The sequence below is a fragment of the Symphalangus syndactylus genome, chromosome 1 (genome assembly GCF_028878055.3).
Source record: "Symphalangus syndactylus isolate Jambi chromosome 1, NHGRI_mSymSyn1-v2.1_pri, whole genome shotgun sequence".
Taxonomy (NCBI): Eukaryota; Metazoa; Chordata; class Mammalia; order Primates; family Hylobatidae; genus Symphalangus; species Symphalangus syndactylus.
Window position 1 is genome coordinate 150,249,436 of NC_072423.2, and position 21,476 is coordinate 150,270,911.

The window sequence follows — 21,476 nt, forward strand, 5'->3', positions numbered from 1 at the left end:
CAGCTTCACCCTATTTTAACCAAGATCCCAAAGTTTGAAGTAATCACCTTTTGTGTCCTTGATTTAGAGAGGGTGTCAGCTAATGTCCCATATGAATAGGACTGGAAAGAGAGAAGAAAGTATTTTGATAAAAGAAAAAAGAAATCTCCCATAAAGAGAGACGTGGATGTCTTTCACTGTGGGGAGAGGAAAGAGAGGAGGCCATTCAACTGATCAATTGACCCAAATGATCCAACCGCTAAGAGTTGGGCCCCTCGGCCCTTGCTCCACCTGGGGACAGAAGCAGGCTTTACCCATAGAAGGGATACTTGGCCAGGGAGACAGAGCAGTGGAGGTGACACTTCCTGTGGGATGCTTTTCATCCTCACCAGGGAAGAAAAGAAGTAAGTGCTTGCTGGGTTGGAGCCAAAAAGAAAGGCACAGACGTTTCTGCTTAACGGGAGCAGAGAAAAGCGAATCGGCCTTCTGAGTTGTTTGGATGTAGTCAGTCCGAGCTCTGGCTGGAAAAAGAAGTGAATGTGAAGCTCAAACACAGGCCTCTGGAAGGGCTTCTCATATAAAAGGAGCCTGTAAGTAAAGTTGAGAAAGAAGAAAACTAGCAAGGAAGTTTATGTTTATGTCCCTCTCACTTCGGGGGATGCACTACTCATCCCCAGTATATACTATATATACTCAGGAAGAGGCTGCGAAAGGGACACCGGAGTGACTCCCAGTGAGCTGTCCCACCCCCTGCCTTGCTAAGACAGGGAAGCATGGTTACGGGCAGTGATTACGGCGGTGGGCTTGGTAGGGGGCACTCTCTGAGCCTCACCTTTTTCATCTGGAAAGCTTACTCCCATAGACCCATTCAATCCTGAACCAGTCTGAGGTGTTAGGTTGGTTAGGCCGCCAAGAGGAGTTCCAGGGGTCTGGAATTTGCCCAAGGGCCATCCTGAGGCAAGATTTGGGCCCAGACCTGACCAAAGGAGAGTCCTGACTACATTCCCAGCCTCTTGCACCCCAGGCTGCCAGGCCCTGGTGCTAGTGCTGCTGGCTTCTGAAGCCTGTTATCTGCAACATAATCATGGGGCCGCCGTCGCAGGTCCTCCTGCCTCGTGTTGCTGCTGGGACCCCATCCTTTTCCTCACCCCTCACCCTCACCAGCAGTCACCAAGGACTTTGGGTCCTTCTCTGCTTATCGGGAACCTCCACAGCCTTCCTCTCACCTGGGAGAAAAGGTGCCTCCCTTGAACACCACATGAAGCCCCTAGTGGGGGCCAAAGGGGCCTGGCTTTGCACACCTGCTCTGCATCGACGGCTGAGTGCACCGGGGCAGGTCCCTCCCCATCCCTGGGCTTCAGTGATCGTGTTGGTAAACACTGGTGATCTCTTCTATGGCAGAGGGGTGTTAGGAGGCAGAAGTGATGACATTTGCTCTTGGCAGAAAGGAAGCGCCCAACAGCGATGGCTGAGGGGTGCACACGGCCTCCATCCTTACCAAGGCGTTGGCTGAGTGAAGTGCTTTCACCTGGCAGGCTGTGTCTCCCGGGGTACTCATGGCTGAGTACCTGGCTAAGGGGCAGGGCAACAGTTAACCTCTGTGAGCCTCATTTTCACCTTATAAATTGAGAATAACCCTACCTGCCTAATCTCACAGAGGACGCTGGGGACCCTGGCCAGGATCTGGGGGTACAGAGATGAAAAAGGCAGACAGATCTCTGTCCTGGGGCTTACATTTTAGTGGAGGCAGGCAATGAACAAGTATATGAACAATGTAATTTCAAATATATATTGAGTATAAATACAGAGACTATATATATATACACACACACACACACACACATACATACACAGAAAAGATGACATACATACACGCTCTCTCTATATATATACTCTATATATGTAGATATACTCACCCTCTCTGCATAGATATATACTCTCTCTATATATATACAGGCACACACACCCTCTTTCTCTCCTCTCTCTGTCTATATATTTATATGTATATGTATATACACTCATCTTCTCTCTATAGATATACTCTCCCTCTATAGATATATGCACTCTCTATATATAGATATACTCTCCCTCTCTTTATATATAAACACACACATGCTCTTTCTCTCTATATATACACACACCCTATCTCTTTCTCTCTTTCTATGTATACTCGCCCTCTCTCTCTCTATATATATGCACACATACATACCCTCTTTATATATACTCACCCTCTCTCTCTCTATATATATATATGCACACATACATACCCTCTTTATATATACTCACCCTCTCTCTATATATATATATGTATATACACTCATCCTCTCTATAGATATATGCTCTCTCTCTCTATATATATATATACATACTAACCCTCTCCCTGTATATACAGACACACACACCCTCTTTCTTTACATATATATACTCACATACCCTCTTTCTCTCTCTGTCTCTCTCTCTATATATATGCACACACACGTATATATACATACACACACCCTTTCTCTATATATACTCACCCTCTCTATGTATATACACACACATACACACCGTCTCTGTCTCTCTTTCTCTCTCTCTCTCTCTCTCTCTCTCTCTCTATATATATATATATATATATATACACTCACCTATCCTCTCATATATATATACTCACTCTATATATATATGTATACTCACCCTCTCTCTATATATAATTACCCTCTCTCTCTCTTTCTATATGTATATATATACATCCTCTCTTTATTTGTGTATATACACACTGTCTCTCTCTGTATATATATATATACATACACACACCCTCTCTCCCTCTCTCTATATATATACACACACACACACACCATCCCTCTCTATATATACACATACCCTCTCTATATATACATACACTCTCTATATATACACCTCTCTCTAGCGCTTGCTCTCTCTATATATATATATACACATATACACACACAGATGTATATACTTACCCTCTCTATGTATACACATCCTTTCTCTGCATATATATGTGTGGATATATACTCACCCTCTCTTGCTGTCTCTCTCTCTATATATATTCTCTCTCTTACTCCATATATGTGTGTAAACTTACCCTCTCTCTCTACATAGATATATACAATCTCACCCTCCCTCTCTATATATACATATTCTGTCTATATATATATATATACACACACCTTCTATATATACACACACATATACACACACCCTCCCTTTCTGTATGTACACATACTCACCCTCTGTATATATACATACATTGTCTCTATATATACACACCTCTCTTTATATATATATACACATATATATACACACTTACCCTCTCTGTATACACCCTCTCACTCTTTCTCTCTCTCTATATATGTGTATATATATACTCACCCTCTCTTTTTCTCTTTATAGATATATATTCTATATATATATTCTATAGATATATATACTGTATATATCTATAGATATATATACTATATATATATCTATAGATATACTATATATATCTATATATACACTATATATACTATATATACTCTATATACTATATATATCTATACTATATATGTATCTATTTATCTATACTATATATATCTATATATATACGCATACCATATATATATCTATATATATATACACACATACCCCCTCTCTGTCTACATATATATGTACAATCTCACCCTCTCTCTATATATAATATATAGAAATTCTCTTTATGTATGATATATAGATATTCTCTCTCTGTATATATATATATACTCACCCCCTCTCTTTCTACATATATATATATATACAATCTCACCCTCTCTCTCTCTCCATATATATATATAATATACATATTCTCTCTATATATGTGTATACTTACCCTCTCTATATATGTACATATTTTTATACAATCTCACTCTCTGTATTTGTATACATATTCTCTGTTTATATATATATATATATACTCACCCTCTCTCTCTCTACACATATATATACAATCTCACCCTCTCTCTATATGTACACATATTCTCTCTCTCTCTCTCTACACACACACACACACACACACACACACACACACACATACATGCACACCCTCTCTATATATGTATATATACTCAAAATCCATGTTTTTACCCACGGCTCACAAACAGTAAACTGAGGCTTGGAGAGAGTCAGTGCATTTGCCCAGGTCCACATGGCTGGACCCAAGCCAGCTGTTTGTATGGAACCCGTGTCCTTTCCAGAGCATCTCACTGCCTCTGTCAAAACACAGCCGCTTCTGGGAGCAACAGAGCATTGTGCCTGGTCGGCTGTTGCTCCCCAATGAGAATGGATTTCCTGGCACTCTCCAGGGACAGCAGATGGCCATCTCCACAGTTTGCTCCAGGCCAACCAGGATCCAGGCACCCTTGAGCCTTGTGCCATGCCAGCTGGGTGGCTGACATTTGTTCTAGAATCTCTAAAGTTTGCCTTTTTGCAGCTGGCTGTGAAGCTGGTATTTTGAGATCCCTGACAGAATCTTAAAAAGAAGAGACTAGTGAAGCAGGGGGCTGGATTTAGCGTTCCTCCTCCTGGGCCCTTTAAACCCTGGTGTTTGACCTTGAAACTCCTTGAGGGGAGGTCTGGTACCTCCCTGTTATCCACCATATTCCCAGAGTGGCCACCAGCCCCCAGCCGGTTGCTCAGAAGAGCCCAGGGTCCAGGAGAGCCCCAGTGGCGTTTCTCACATGTCTGCTTTCCTGCGGCTGTAGAAGAAATGCATCTGGGACCAGTGCTGAAGATTGCGCTGGTGGCTCTTTCTTCAGGAACTACAGGTTCTTTAGGAACCAGTCATCCACTCTTTATCAGAGCTAGAGAGATGCTGTCCTCATGGCCTTCCCAAGGTCCCTGCATGTGTACCTCTAGGCCCGTTAGGATACCCACCACTTCTCAGGGGGAATTATTTGGACGGTCTAAATCTTCAGTTATTAGGCACAGCCCAGTTCACTGATTTAATTGATATAGAACGTTGAGGAAATACCCTATCGCAGTTTCAACCTCAGCGTGATTATATTTGGGGCCAAGTCATTCTTTGTTGTGAGGGGCTTTCCAGAGCATTGCAGTATTTAGCAGTATCCCTGGCCCTTACCTGCCAGATGCCAGCAGCACCTGCACCCCGAGTTGTGACAATCAAAAATGTCTCCAGACGTCGACAGATGTCCCCTAGGGGCCAAAATCACCCGGGTTAAGAATCATTGCATTGCTGTTAAATGGGTGCTTCTGGGTGTTGTAAACTGAACAAGGTCCCCCCAGCCCCCCGAGATGTGAAAACCTAGAATAAAAAGACTTGCTTAATACAGTAACCTTAGGCAAATTGTTTTACCTCCCTGAGCTTCAATTCCTTCCTCTGAAAAATAGGGACACTGACAGGCATTCTCATGGGATTATTGTCCCATTAAATTCAATGAAATAACATATGCACAGAGTCTGGCATACATAATGTCTGATGCACTGAAACATTCAGTAAATGTGAATTCCTTTTCTTCCCTGTCTTTAACCCCAAGGTTTTCTTCCTAAAAATGACAAAGGCATAAATTAATGTTCCCAGGGAACATCCCTTTCCCGTGTTTGGAGAGCATTGTGGGAGATCATGCCGGCTAGCAACGTGGGTTATGATCCCTTCCCTTGTTTCCCTGCTGAAGAATCCAAGAATAGCTGTGGACTCATTCATGAGAAAAATACCCACACAGTTTTGCATGTAATTCCAGAAGTACCAAACCAAATCCCTGCTCTGCCCGTAGGGAGCTAGCATTCACTATGGAACATAGTAGAAATGAAAAACCAAAAGTAAGGGAAAAGTTGATCAAGATGGTGCAAAATGCTATGGTGGAAAAAAAGCAAGAAGGCAGGAGGGGGTCTTCAGGGGTATCTTAGTCCATTTTTTGCTGCTATAATACAGAGCGGGTAATTTATAAAGAATAGAAGTGTATTTGGTTCATGGTTTTGGAAGCTGAGAAGCTGAACATTGAGAAGCTGCATCTGGTGAGAGCCTCTTTGCTGTGTCTTAACATAGCAAGAGTGGGGAGAGAAAGAGAGAGACAGAACTCAGGCCAAACTATTTTTTTTTTTTTTTTTTTTTTTTGAGACAGAGTCTTGCTCTGTCATCCGGGCTGGAGTGCAGTGGTGCAATCTCAGCTCACTGCAACCTCCACCCGCCCAGTTCAAACAATTCTCCTGTCTCAGCCTCCCAAGTAGCTGGGACTACAGGTGCGTGCCACCACACCCGGCTAAATTTTTGTATTTTTAGTAGAGATGGGGTTTCACCATGTTGGCTAGGCTAGTCTCAAACTCCTGACCTCAAGTGATCTGCCCACCTCGGCCTCCCAAAGTTCTGGGATTACAGGCGTGAGCCACCATGCCCAGTCCAAACTACTTTTTAAAAGTCAGGAACCCACTCCCTGGATAACCGACCCACTTCTGTGTTAACCGCATCAATCCATTCAGGAGGCAGAGCCCTCATGGCCTAACCACCTCTTGAAGGCCCCATTGCCTAACACAATGCTGTAATGGTGATTCAGTTCCCACCATACAAATTTTTGGGGGACACATTCAAACCATGGCAGAGAGTTGCAGTTTTAAGTGTGGTGGTCGGGGAGGGCCTGTGGCTGAGAAGCTGATCATTGCATCTTGATTAGCTTCATTGTACCCCAGCCCACTGGGGTACAATGCCATAGAAGTTAGGTGAGCATGCAAATGTCAGGATATGGCTGAGAAGGTGACATTTGTGTAACAACGTAGGGATACTGGAGGAAGAGCATTCCAGGCAGAGGAACTAGCAAGTGCGGCTGGAGCATGTCTGAGGGACCGGCAGGAGAGGACCCCAGGGAGGGCGCAGGAGACTTGACAGGTTGGATTTAAGAACAGCTTATCCACTGGAGGCAGAGACTCCTGGGAAGGGGAAGCAGGCTGGTTCCATGGGTGACTCCATATATATATATGGCAGGGCAGGCCTGCTGGCCCTTCTAAGGACTGTAGCTTTTACCTGGGGTGACTTAGCACATCAGTGAGGACAGGCTGGCCATGCTGCAGCGTAAAATACCTACATAGTTCCAGTGACCTTAAGCATTTTCGATTTAGTTCATGCTCATTGCTTGTGAGTCAAGGGTCCCTGTGGAGCAGCCTCTTCCTGGAGCATGGCTGAGCATGCTCTTCTGCCCGGCAGGGCCACACATCCCTTCTGCTCATGAGCAAGTCTCAGGCACACCTCAGTCCAGCAGGGTGGGCGTGTACATCCTCCCACGCAAAAGGCATTGAAAATCACTGACTCTTGATGGTCCACCAGGCACTGGAAGCCACGTGGTGGGAAACATTGTAGCTTCATCATGTTGGCTTCTGTAGTGTGGATAGAGTGTTGGGAGGAGGGCAGATGCAGAAAGGCCTGTTAGGAGGCCATTCCAGCAATTCAGGCACGAGAGGTGGAACAGAAGTGTCGTCAGCTTTGCAGTGGCTTGAACGCTCAGGCAGGGCCTCCCCGGGGTGGGTCCTCGGCTGTGTAGACCCACAAATTTGACTTTGTCAGTGCTCACAGAGATGATCAGAGGGCTGACATGTGATAACCAAATTAATAAAAAACTGATGTATAAGCCTCACTGATAATTCTTTAATTTGTGGTTGAGGATGGAGAGAGATCTTTCCCAGTGGTTCAAAAAATAATCTGAGTTTTGGATTCAGACAAGCCTGTATTCAAATTGTAGTTCTATAACTTTTTAACTGCTTCATGTGGGAAAGTTACTTAATTAGCCTGTGAGCCTCAGTCTCTTCATCCTGAAATCAGTCTGCTGCTGCTAATAGCATGGTAAGGAGGAACAATTAAGTTAACATAACAATTGAATTATGCGCAGTGCCTAGCACAGAGTCTGGATCAAGGTGGCTGTTCAGTAGACTGAAGATGTCACTGTTACTGAACTTACTAGAAACTAGCAGAAGACATGATATGCATGAAGTCAGAGGCAAAAAAAAGAGATCTTTCATAGAAACCATGGTAAGACCTGATATTCTCTCTCCCTTGGCCACTCACTTACGTTAAAGAGCTTTTTGTCCAGCCAGAGGATGGTATGATCGCTCAAATTTTGGCTTTCCTGAGATATCCAAATCCTCCTTTCTTATGTGGACACCAGATCACTTCGATCAGTCTTAGGTTTTTCCTGATCTCCTCGGCCACATGTATGTCAGTCCTGAGGGCTAGGGCCGCAAATGTGATTGCCGTTTTCTTCTCTTTGACCTTTCTTCTTCTTCTTCTTTTTTTTTTTTTTTTTTTTTTCTGAGATGGAGTCTTGCTCTGTTGCCAGGCTGGAGTGCAGTGGCGTGATCTTGGCTCACTGCAACCTCCACTTCCCAGGTTCAAGTGATTCCCCTGTCTCAGCCTCCAGAGTAGCTGGGACTACAGGCACCCACCACCACACTCAGCTAATTGTGTTTTTGTATTTTAGTAGAGATAGGGTTTCACCATGTTGGCCAGTATAGAATGATCTCAATCTCCTGACCTTGTGATCCACCTGCCTCGGCCTCCCAAAGTGCTGGGATTACAGGCGTGAGCCACCGCACGTGGCTTTTTTGACCCTTCTTAAGGGTCCATCTGGAGATGTCAGAGGTGCATTAAAGTGACCCCTTGTGGAAACCTCACATCTGGATCACACCCTCTTCAAGTACAGAAATGTAATGAAAATGAGTATGTCAGTGCTTATGAAAGACTGTGCACAAAGCAACCCGTTAGACCTGAAATTATTTGCCATTAAAATGGCAAAACTGCAATTACTTTTCACCAGTGTAATATTTCCTGTGTACATATTTTCAGCAAAAGTTTTAAAAGAAGATTGCTTTTTTTGTTACTTTCTCATTAGCACTAAGGAATTTAATTCTGACTAATAACCAGGTAGTGCCCTGCATGTGAAGACCACATCTAGAAATACAGCGTTGAATGTAGAGTAGGCATTGAATTTGGAGACAGGCCCTTCTAATTTGCATAGACATCCACCAAGCTTTTCAAGAAGGATGGCTGATCCTGACCGGTGGTGTGCTGTTAAATGTTTAACAACCAACATTTAGCAGGATTTGGTGGAGCTCTGATTTGTACCATTTGCGAATTGCTGTGGTGTAAATACTCCCACCATGCCAATTTCAAGCCTGCAACATGACATCAGCCAGCCTACAGTTTAACAATGGCCAGCTCCAGCACGTGCAGATCCAGATTCTGGGGAGTGAAATAGTCTTGGGTTTCAGTATGAGGTCTCTTGCTTACTAGCTGTGTGGCCTTGGGCAGGTTATTTAATGGCTTTGAGCCTGGCTCATAGAAGGCATCAGGATGCTTGTTTTCTTCCCTCTTCGTTGCCCAAATAGGAAAGCACCTTTGTCACATCACTCCCTTGCCATGTCTCCTGTGGGAAGGTGAGGACGGGAGATAGTGGGTTGTGCTTAGAGAGGCGGTGGACAGAGCTGCCTTATCCTTTTCTGGGAACATTTCCAAGAAGAGACTGGACTTTTTTAAAATGTAGGAAGACAGAGGGAAGTTTGACAGATGGAGGGGGAAGAATTGCTGTCTAAAAGGAACTCATTGTGGGAAAAATACAAAATAGGAATTTGAAGAGCAGATGGTGGAGATCCCCCAAATGTTAGCTTCCCCAGGAGGAAGGGAGGGAGGGAGGGAAGGGGCCAGGGTTGAAAGAGGGAGATGTTGTCATTGATGTGCAGACCGACAGATAACCAGCTAAGCCTGTGTCCTGTTTGAGGCATCTCTAGATGCCCAGCCCACTGGGGTACAATGCCATAGAAGTTAGGTGAGCATGCAAATGTCAGGATATGGCTGTGGCCACATCCACATCTCTTCACTGCTGTTTCGGTTTGCTCATCTATAATATGAGGATAAGAAACCTGGCAGGAAAAGGCTGCCATAAAGAGCTCAAGAGATGGCAGGAAGACAACTGGGGAACAGCTAAGGGTGGGGTGTGAAGAAGGACAGAGCAGATCCCAATCCCGACTGTCACACAGAGCCAGGAGGAGAAGCACGGAAGCAGTCCTCCGAATGCTGCACGACCTGAGTGACAGCTCTCCACTGGGGCTGATTTGGGAGGAAAGCAGGTGGTGCGAGAGTGAGGAGAGCAAGTGGCTTGGAGAAGATGAGACAAGGAGAGTAGGCACAGCTTCAGGAGAGGATGCAGGGTCCAGGGCCTATGCTGTGTAAATGGGAGAACCTTGACCCTGGCTGCCTGCTGATGGGAACAAGCCAGGAAGAAGGAGCTGGAGGGGAAAGAGTCAGGAAGCTGGGATCTGGGGAGCTGCACACAGCTGACTCTTCCCACTTCTGTCCTGCCCCATGCTCAGGTCCTTCTTCATCAAGTGTGTTTCTGACACATGACTTAGCAGTGGGGCTGAGCTGACGCTCTTGGGCAGAGAGCGGGTGAGGCAGGGCTGGGCCTGCACCTCCCATTCTGCAAAACACATTCCTGCAGTTGAGCCCAGCTCTGGCTCGGGCAGTTGGTGACCATCTCGAGGCACTCCTGCGGCTTTCTGGAGCACGCCTTCCCCCAGGCGCTGCGTTCGGCCTGCAGGGAGCTCTGGACATTGTTTCTTCCTTCGGGTTCCCTTATTGGAGATGTGTCGGGGCTCCCATACGCTGGTCCCCTGATGCAGCTCCAACCTGTCCCATCCTGGTCACAGCCTCCCTGCCTGGCCTAACCCCTTCCGCGGCATCTCCGTGCTCTCCTGCCTCACCTGCTCCCTCCAGATTCTAGGATCTCATCCTTTGCAAGACGCCCTGTCACTGTGCTTCTCATTCGGTAGGGCACCCATATTCACATGTTTTGCTTTGTTCCCCAACTGGCTATGACCCCTGGGCATTGAAACCACAAAACAGGACGTTCCCTGATGACTGACTTTCTGGCTCTGTCATTGGTCATAAGGTGTGGCTGTTCCATTTCTGGAACCTGAGACCCCAGGGCTGGTGATCAGAGTCCAAAGGCCCTTTCTTCAAGCCTTTCTCTGGGGAGTTACCCTTCCCCAGCCCCCCAGCCCTAGGGAGCTCTGGCCCAGTGACTTCCCAGGCAGCTGCACTGCACTAAGGTCAGCTCAGTGGGCATGCTGCCATCCCTGCCTCCTGGTCTGCACCAGGGAAAGGGAGCTGTGAAGGTCACTGCTCAGAGCTTGTCACAGCCAAACGTGAAGTGTGTAACAATTTCTAGTCTGATCTTCAGAATGCAGAAAGTGATGGAGCTGGAAGTGGAAGGGAACCGTCGATGCTCCCAGGCCTGTCCAGGAATTTCACTGGGGGCTTCCACAGCCGGTTCCTGTGTGCTTGAGTCTTACCTAGGAGAATGCATTGACTTTTGAGTTGACTTCAGACAAGACGGAAATTTTCCAAGTGAGCCACTGCAGAGAAGGAAGAACCTGTACTCCCTCCTTCTGTAACAGAATACACAGCAAGCTTTGAAGATGAATCACTTGGCGGTGGTTGTGCACAGTTCCGTCCGCACGGTATGCATCTGCTCAGGCTGCAGTCATTGAGCACTGCAGATGAAGGTGCTACTGGTCTGAGAAGTCTCTCCTGAGGCCTCTCTTCTTGGCTTGTAGACGCCTGTCTTCTTGCTATGTCCTCATGTGGTCATCCCCCTGTGTGTGTGCCTGTGTCCTAATTTCCACTCCTTAGAAGGAACTGGTCACACAGGATTAGGGCCCACCCTAATGGCCTCGTTTTACCTTAATCACCTCTTTTAAGGCCCTGTCTCTAAACACAGCCACATTCTGAGCTCCTAGGGGTTAGAGCTTTAGCATATGGATTTTGTGGGGGGGGGGACACAACTTAGCACCTACCTCCCCTGGCCCTTCTCAATAAGAAAATGCACGTAGATGCTCAGTGAATCCTGCCAGGTTCTCCGGGACAACCAGGTGCATGGTTGGGGAGGGTTCAGAGCAAGAAGTGCATCTTCTGTCCTGGCTTCCCATCTCCTGCCCCAGTTGAGTCCCCAGAATTCACAGGCTGTCCTCAAGGCACCCTTTGCTGATGGCCCTCTGAGGAAGAATTGCAGTGACAGTCCTGTGGGGGCTGCAGGACTTGTTCAGGGAAAAGATGCAGAAGTGGCTGAGCCATGAACATTTGGTCCCTTGGCCAAACATAACAACGTAGACAATGTCACAGGCCCAGATGAGTTCCTGGGGGGCAGGCTGAAGACACGTTCATCGATGTACTCCATCACAGGTTTTTGAGTCCCACCAGGGCAAGGGCTACCCTCTGTTGAGCATCCAGTAGAAACCTGTTCCCAAATGGGGTCCTGAAGTGGGCGTGGCTTTCCTGGTCTCTTCTCAGGGATTGACTCAGCCCACCAGCTGCACCAACTCTGGTCCCAAAAAATGTGCCCAGAGCTTCGGATAGAATGGGGAATACTTTGGTGATGAGGTGGATTAGAAAGTGATGGGGGTAAGAGTTTTAACCTCCCCTAGGCAAGTCCCCTCCTTACAGGATCATTCTCACCCCTGTTGCTGGCAGAGAGAGAGGGGCAGGCACATCAGGGGCATGAGGCCTGTACACCCACTCCCCATTGCTCTGTGTGGCCAAAGGTGTTCTTCTTGGTCTTGGGCAGGTGGTGGAAGTTCACCTTCTCCTTTCACTATTTGGAGCATTTCACAGTGTCAAGGATATGACCTGGCATTTGAACCCTGAAGAGCCAATGGCTGGACACCGGAACAGGCTCCCACCATTGGTGAAGGCTGATGACCCTCAGTACAAAGGATCTTGAGAAAGGTGTTGCCTGCTGGATATCTGGAAAGCTGAACTGACAGAGGGACCAGACGGAGAAAGGATGGAGAGTAGGAGCAGCGTGACATGGCGGGAAGCATGCCGTCCTCATAGAGATGGCCAGTGTTTCTCGGGACAGTCTTGAGCGAGCCACCCAAGCACCTGCACCTCTGCTTCCTGTGGAATGGGCGGGTTGAAGTGGATGGTCTGAGAAGCTCACCTGGATAGAAGGTTTGGCCATTCATAACTTGACCAAGTCAGAAACAGATGAAGCAGAGACTTAAAACTGGGCTGGTCATTAGCTCACCAGCAGACTCCCCAGTCAGACGCCTGGAATCACAGTCTTCCACGGACCATTTCCCAAGTCCTCCTTGTAAGTTAGCAGTGATGTCTTGCAACACTGAGAAATGTCTGTGCAGTACCCTTGGGTGAAATTCTAGAAGCCCCAACTGCAGTGCCTGGTCGGCTGAAACAAGAGTAGTTTCAGCACCACCGCCATGAAGGGAGTGGCAGGAACGGAACACCAGCCTTCAAAACCACAGCTACACACCTGGAAATGGGGTAGGTAACTCTGATGTCGGAAGAATGGAGAAGAATTCTATTTGGCTTTGCAACTTGTGGCTGATGAGCATTTGAATTCCCATTTATTCATTATTGGTGTGAACGGGGCCAGCGTCACAGTACAGAGAACAGCAAAATCAGAACAGCGAAGTCTGAGGCTGATCCTAACTCTGCACCCCAAGTCTGTTCAAAGCATGCTCAGAACTGGACTGGATCTAACCAGGCCCCAGCAGAAGCTGAGCTGCTCCTTCTTGCTTTATAAGCTCAGCACTCACGCTTTTCTGAGTAGCAGGTAATAGAGTTTGCTTTAGTAGAAGGAACACAACAATCAAGCCTTCTTCCCACCCAGCTCCCATAGAACTCCCATCTGATTACTATGGGTTGGCAGGACCCATGTTCATGATTAACATCAAGCAATGAATTCAGCTGGAGAGCAAAGATGTCATGAGGATGTTTAATGGAATTTTTTGAGGGTGCTTCAGTGCTGGGGATAGCCTGGTCCAGTCTATGAAGATGTGATTTCAGCCAGGCGTGGTGACTCATGCCTGTAATCCCAGCACTTTGGGAGGTCAAAGTGGGAGGATTGTTTGAGCCAAGAGTTGGAGATCAGCCTGGGCAATGTGTTGAAACTCTGTCTCTAGGCCAGGCGCAGTGGCTCACGCCTGTAATCCCAGCACATTGGGAGGCCAAGGTGGGCAGATCACTTGAGGTCAGGAGTTCAAGACCAGCCTGGACAACATGGTGAAATCCTGTCTCTACTAAAAATACAAAAATTAGCCAGCCATGGTGATGTACACCTGTAGTCCCAGCTATTCGGGAGGCTGAGGCAGGAGAATCGCTTGAATCTGGCAAGTGGAGGTTGCAGTGAGTGGAGATCACGCCACTGCACTCCAGCCTGGGTGACAGAGTGAGACTCTATCTCAAAAAAAGAAGAAGAAGAGGAAGAGGAAGAAGAAGAGGAAGAAGAGGAAGAAGAAGAAGAAGAAGAAGAAGAAGAAGAAGAAGAAGGGGAGGAGGAAGAAGAAGAGGAAGAAGAAGAGGAAGAAGAAGAAGAGGAAGAAGAAGAAGAAACAACTCTGTTTCTACAAAAAATAAAAAAAAGTTAGCTGGGCTCACTGGCACATGCCTGTGGTCCCAGGTATGGGAGACGGGAGGATCACTTGAGCACAGGAGGTTGAAGCTTCAGTGAGCAGTGATTATGCCTCTGCACTCCAGCCTGGGCGACAGGGTAAAACCCTGACTCAAAAAAAAAAAAAAATGTAATTGCACATCCTCTGCCCTCCAGAAATCTACAACCTACATCACGTTACTCCTAAGAGGAGTTCTCCCTGCTGCACCCTAACAGAAAATGTGATCACTAAAAGGTTCCCTGACCAACCATGTGCAGCCATTGCAGACACACATGAGATGCCCTGTGCGCACCACAGTGAGGCAGGACATGTGTCATGTTCAGAACTTTCTAGAGAAGCAAAAGGAAAATTGCCATGAAAGCTCTTTGGATGTTTTCCAGATAGTTTTCCATGGAGAACTTGGGATCATGTTGCCCCTGTTTGTTTCAAATCTCCATGGTTTTTATTACTATGAAAGAGACACATGCCCATTGTGACAGTGAAGAGGTTTTTTTATTGCACCATACTGTTCTGCAAGCTAGGACTCTGAGCATCATTTCAGATGATGGAAGGAGGGGGCCTTTGTGAGATGGGTGAGGCAGAGCCAGTGCTGGGAGAGTGTCATGCGGCAGAGAACACGGATTCTTCATCGGGCTTTGGAGAGTTGTGGGGAGTTGGGCAGGTCCCGGGGAGAGACAAGCAGAAGCTTGGTGGTTTGGGGAAGTTTAACTGGTGTCTTGATGAATGGGGCTTCTGGATCTGATCTTTGAGCTTAAGGGAGAAAATGACTGGGTAACTTCGATTTCAACCTGGAAGAATGTCATGGGGGAATTGTGCTGCGTGGGAGGGTAAGGCTTTCTTGAGGAGGTCGTTGCCAGTGGCACAGCATTCAGCCTCCTGTTGCATTTACTTACATTTAGTTGTGAAATTTTGGGAGAAAAGACCAACAAAAGAGGCCCCAGATGGACTGTGGAACTGATGCATGGGGAGTTGGGGGTTGGTGATGGCGGAATCTTGCTTGAACAGAGATTGTATGACAGCACTCGAATAATGACTGGTTGTTCGTGGGTGGATTTGGGGAGACTTCAGTAACAATGGATTGTGTTTCATTTGGTTTAGTTGCAAATATCAAGTAGTCAGAGTTGGATATAAATTGCTCTATGGCAATATGAGTATGACTTGGAATTAGGCACACTCAAACTCTCTGAATATTTGCCCGTTGTGGGAGGAAATGCAGAGAGTGAGTGCAGAGGCCCTGGAAGCCTCGGAAAACCAGGAAGGGGAAGAGGCACCCCCAAAGCCCGAGTGACACCATGTTGAACCCAGAGGGCAACCAGAGAAGGACAGAGCTTCACAAGTCAAGGCTTAAGAGCACTTTGAGCAGCAGTCGGTTGGAGAAAGCAACAGGGATTGTGGAGAGGCTGAAAAGACCAGAGTGGGTGAGAGAGGAAGTCTGTGAAATGGGCGGGATATCTCAGTGTCCTGGATCTTGGTGGCCTTGGGTGGCAGGTCAGGGAGAAGCTAACTGGAAGAAGGTTCAGGAAAGGGCCTTTTGGGACTTTGAGTGAGGTGAGGAAAAGGCAGAAGCATGATTCTAGCACCTCAGAGGAGAACAGTGTGGAACTCAGGGCAGTGGGTAAACCCTTGGTCTTCACAATTGGTGATTCCTCCTGTGGGCTCCTCTGAGAGCACAGGCTGCTGGTGACAGGGACACCAATGCCTGCCACACATCTGTGTGCCACAAGAATCACATGATTCCTTAAGATGGAACCCACAAAGTCCTGCCCACGGCAGACGTGGCCCCACCTCTCAGCCCCCTAGCAAAACACACTGGCTCAGTATCACCCTTGAGCTACTGAGCTCCCAAAATGGCAAATGGGGTTGTTGAAACAAAAGCTCCATTTCCCAAGTTGTCAGCATAGGGAGCAGCTGTGACCTCCAAGTTCAGTTCCTGATTCTGTGTTTCTTTCTCCCTCCTCCTTTAGATCGTGGTGTATGTGGGCGTCTCCTCAGCCGGCAGCTTCACTGTGCCCTGCGGTTGATGTCCAAGGTTTTGACTGTGTGGGTTTGTGTCTTTCCGGCAGGTGTCTCCTCTGTGACTTCCCTGATGTCCCTGGCTTGGGTGCTAGCCTCCTATCACAAGCTGCTGCGGGACTCCAGGGACGACAAGAAGAGCATGAGCTACAGAGGGGCCATCATCCAGGTCTTCTGGCGCCTCTTCACCATCTCATCCCGAGTGATCTCTTTTGCCCTCTTTGCTTCCATCTTCCAGCTCTATTTTGGGATCTTCGTGGTGGTTCACTGGTGCGCCATGGCCTTCTGGATCATCCATGGCGGAACAGACTTCTGCATGTCCAAGTGGGAGGAGATCCTCTTCAACATGGTGGTAGGGATCGTGTACATTTTCTGCTGGTTTAACGTCAAGGAAGGGCGGACTCGATATCGAATGTTTGCATATTATACGATAGTCTTGACTGAGAATGCTGCCTTGACGTTGCTTTGGTATTTTTACAGAGACCCGGAGACCACTGACTCCTATGCGGTGCCAGCACTGTGTTGTGTCTTTATTAGCTTTGTGGCTGGGATCGCAATGATGCTCTTATACTATGGTGTGCTGCATCCCATGGGGCCACGAGCTAAGATCCTTGCCAGCTCCTGTTGTGCCGAGCTGCTCTGGGGCATCCCTTTGCCCCCCGATGTTGAGCCCATGGCACCTGAGACCCCTGGGTACCGGGGGACCCAGGTTACGCCCACCAGAGCCGTAACGGAACAACAGGAGGATCTCACGGCTGACACTTGCTTGCCCGTTTTCCAAGTGAGACCCATGGGGCCCCCTACCCCGTTGGGGCGTCCTTACCTCCCAGAAGGGCCCCTCATTAAGATTGACATGCCAAGAAAGCGATATCCAGCTTGGGATGCTCATTTTGTAGACAGGAGGCTGAGAAGGACTATTAACATTCTACAGTATGTCACCCCCACCGCAGTAGGCATTCGATATCGAGACGGACCACTCCTCTATGAGTTGCTACAGTATGAGTCTTCACTCTAAAAGCATCTTGACCAAGTTGAGAAGGGGACCTTAAGTTTGGTTTGCGGCAAACACCACTTGCAAGAAATATAACCCTCCCTTCCCCCAATACACAGAACCACCGCCACCACCACCAACACCACCACACCAACACCACCACTACAAAAAAAAAAAATCAATACGTCACAACCCCTTCAAATAAGCTTTCTTTCCAGTCGCTGTATGTATACAAAGATATTCTCTATGTTTTGTAAGTAAAAACAAAAAGAAAACCTTTCTTTTGTTTTTTACACATAAGAAACAGTATTGAAAAATCCCACGCTATGGTTCGTAGAGTGGAGAAGGAGGAGTTATCTCCACTCCAAAAGAAAAAAAAAGTTTTTTACCTTACACCAAGTGTAGATCATTTATGGGATTGGTGCTGATTGAAAGAACAAAACAAAACAAAACAAACACAAACAAACAAAAAACCTTCAACTGCCTTATGCCCTTAGGTGCTGAGTTTCATTAAGTACTGTCACGTTTTCTCATGCAAAACTCTCTGGTGATTTTTGCACCAGAAGAGGGAAAATTAAACAATTAAATGAAACAAATCTAAAAGTGAAACAAAAACCAACCAACAAATACAACACAAAGCAATTATTCTTCCTATCTGATTATTTGTATTGAAGAAAACAAATTTACCAAAAGCAAAAGCATAAAACCCTTCCCTCTTTTCAGTTTCTCCCCCTCCTCTCCTGACCTTCTCCCCACTTTGCCGAGCCTTCTAGGAGCTCAAGGGCTGTTTGAAACTCAAATGGCTGGAGAAGCTACTTGAAGGCTGACTATGTGCCATTTTAGGATTTACCAAGCAAGAATCACATTTGTTTCCCAGTGAAAAGCAAACCAGAACAAAACAAAAAGCCACCCCAATAATTCGGTAAGGACAGGATATTCTAAAGCAAATTAAAGGAGATTTCTATACACATAATCAGTAATAATAAAACTCAGCATAGTAGCAAAAAGAACGACATCAATTTAAAGGCACAATACTTAATCAGTGACTGGCAACAACGATTAGTTCCATCATTTTAAGGCTGTGAACGGTAGACATTTATCACATGTGATATTGTGTAAAGCCTCTTCTGTTTCCATTTGGTGGGAAGCCTTAAATTGATCTGGAAAGAATTCTTCATTTTTCATTTGTGCTTTTTAAAAAAAAAAAGACACAAAGAGGAAAACTAGAATATATATATATATATATACATATATATAAAAAGTCAAAATTGTAATAACTGACCCATTTCAAAGACTGTTTGGTGCTTCTGTCTTTCACCATTGTGGTTGGCTGAAAGTCATTCAGCTCACCTGGTGCATCTGGGTTGAATGGGAAATTTTGTGTGTGTAGTATGTGTGTGTTTGTGTGTGTATGTGTGTGTGTGCCCATAGCACACGTATATCTGTGTGTGTCCCTGCTGCAAAGTCTTGCCAGAGATATACAAAACTGATGTAAGACGGACTTGGATTACGGCTTGGTTCAGCAGAGCATGGGAGCGGGGTCTCTGGAGTGGCGGGGAAGGGATGCTGCCTGCCCACAAGCCCTGGTTTGGGTGGCAAGACTCACACCAGCAGCGGACTCCAGGCCTTAGAGGCCATGCCATTTGGGTGAGGATTTGATTCCACTGTTTATTTTCTCATTGTATCAAGTTGAATTTCTGCAGGTGTTGCAAGTATGTTCAACCATTTAAAAAATTTTTATTTTTCAAAGTATTGTTCCTTTAAAGAATATTTCTGTTCTAGGGCATCGTTTCAATCCCATCGTATCTCTACTTGGGCACAAAAAAAAAAGGAAAAGAAAAAAATCACAAAAAAGATATATATATAAGTATATATATATATATATATAGACACACACAATATTTTTAAGTAAATACTGTTAGTCTTTGCTGTGTGTAGCTGCGATTTTTTTTCCAAATATATACCTGTTTAGGGTGCAAGACCTCACATTGAACTATTCTCAACAGAAGTTCAATAACTGAGGGATTTTTTAATGTTTGTGGAGTTTTTTTTTTTTTTTTTTTTTAAAAACAATTATTATTCAGCGAGGCTTCTCCTTCCCACTCCCTTTATTGTTTATCTAAAACCTTTTTTTTTTTTTAAGAACAAGTTTCAAGTATCAGTTGTGAAACTGTATGCTCTCTTCTTTGTCTGGACTTCCTGGACTTCATGCGTCCTTACTAAGTATCGTGGTGCTGTCCTCTCCCCGTCCCTGACTCGGGGGTCCCCTCGGGCCTCCCTCGTGGGCAGGTGGAGGAGGAGCCCCCAACTCTAGGAAGCAGGACGAACAGAGCACATGCAGGCAGCAGTGAAAACCAGCCAGGGGGGCTCTGCACGCCCATCAAAGGGACCCGCCTGTGGGCCCCTGGAGAGTCATCTGGGAGTTGGAATCTAGTCAGAGGCACTTTTCTGAACAGCAGCAGCGTGCTGTCTTGCAAGGGCTTCGCGTCTGAGCTCCACAGTGTACTCTGCTAGGCTGGGGAAGGTGAGGCCATTGGAGGGTGGGGCATCCGCTTTAGCTGCTGGGGTCCCACCTCTTGTCTGCCTCAGGTCTGGGGCTCTGTGCACCTGGAGCTGGCCCACGTCTGTCCTTAGCGCATCTTCCTTGAAATGCCCTCCTGCATCCGCTTGGGACTTCTGCCACTTCTGCTGTGTGTCTGTTCTTGGATTTCTTTCTTTCTTCTTTCTTTTTGTTTCAGCACAGTCACAGGTATTAATTCGCCACCTCTATTTCACTCTTGCACACTTAGTGTGTGTGTGTCTGTGTGTGTGCATCCTGCCATGTTTACATGAAACTTACAAAGAGAACGGTGGATGCTGAGCTGACCGGGAGCACCAGGAGTTGGGACAGCACCTTCCAAATCAGGGAGGGCCTCCAGGGTCTTAGCCACTAGGAACAAATGAGGAGATCACGGGACATTTCAGCAATCTTTAATTTCACACTTCTCACTTGAAAAGGCATCCTCGCCCCTCTCTGGCACCCCTCCATCGTGCCGGTACTTTCTTCACAAAGAAAATGAAAATACGCATCTGTGAGCAGCAGCAGGGAAAGCAGGCTTTGCAGAGACGCAGGAAAAGGAAGAAAAGCGAGGAAAGAAGTAGAGAGCAAGGCAGGGAAGGGGCAGGGGAGACCTGATGGCAAGGACCAGGCCAGTGCTGTCCTCAGTGTCCTCTTGTAATCAGCCTCTAGCAGCTCCCCACACTCCCAGCCACCGTGAAACTCTCTGCCATCATGTCCCCTGGGGTCTTCTCTTCCCCGCCCCCCGGCCCTTCCCCTTCCAGTGGCTTGTCCTGGGTGTCAAGGCAGGATTCCATACACACTCAGTGCTGAAACCACTTGGGGACTGTGTCTCCAGACCCAGATGACTTTGGTCCTGAAAGCCCGGATCCTTAAGGCCACCCCGTGACAGGGTCACTCTTTGTCCCACATTAAGTCTTTGTCCCATATTGGACATTAAATGCCCAATGTCCCATATTTTTCATTTGCCTGAGTCTCTGACAACCCTCGAGTGCTGCTGCTTCAGCTGCTTCCCAGAGGAATGCCCGTGATGTTTTTACGTTTTTAAAAAATTTTAAGTCTCTGGGCCCATTTCTTTCCCAGGACCCCCTGATGAAAAATAATCCATTTCCAGTATTTAGGCCTGGTAAGCACCTTGGTGCCCAGAGACAGAGAATATAAAAACTATCTCCTTTTCATTCCCTAATGACCCCCCAATCAAGTACGCCCACTAAGCCCTGTATTTTATCCTCTAACCACATAGAACATTTGGCTCTACTTTTTCTTCTCAGAAATTGGGTGGTATTGCTCAGCTATAACTAACGGCATTAGAGTCGTTTCTGCAGACTCTGCTTCTCCCTTGCTCAGCAGGCCTGCCTCTTCTCCCAGCCTCTGTGTAAAAGGAAACTTCAGTCCCCTCACATGACATTGGGATAATGTCCCCTGCGTTCACTGAAGCCTGTGACATCCGGAATGGGAGCTTCTTGTCTCTTAAGGCCATGATGAGGGGTGCTAGGGAGGCTTCAGTCCATC

General features: G+C 46.7%; 1 protein-coding gene across 1 annotated transcript in view; it reads left to right on the forward strand.

Moving 5' to 3' along the window:
• XKR6 (XK related 6) overlaps positions 1–19,468 on the forward strand; it is a 303,197-nt gene extending 283,729 nt beyond the window's left edge. Inside the window, exon 3 of the mRNA XM_055288418.2 lies at positions 16,467–19,468. Within this exon, the coding sequence (XP_055144393.1) occupies positions 16,467–17,431 (965 nt within the window). The 3' untranslated portion in view covers positions 17,432–19,468. The remainder of the gene's footprint in view (positions 1–16,466) is intronic.
• Positions 19,469–21,476: the final 2,008 nt, after the last annotated feature.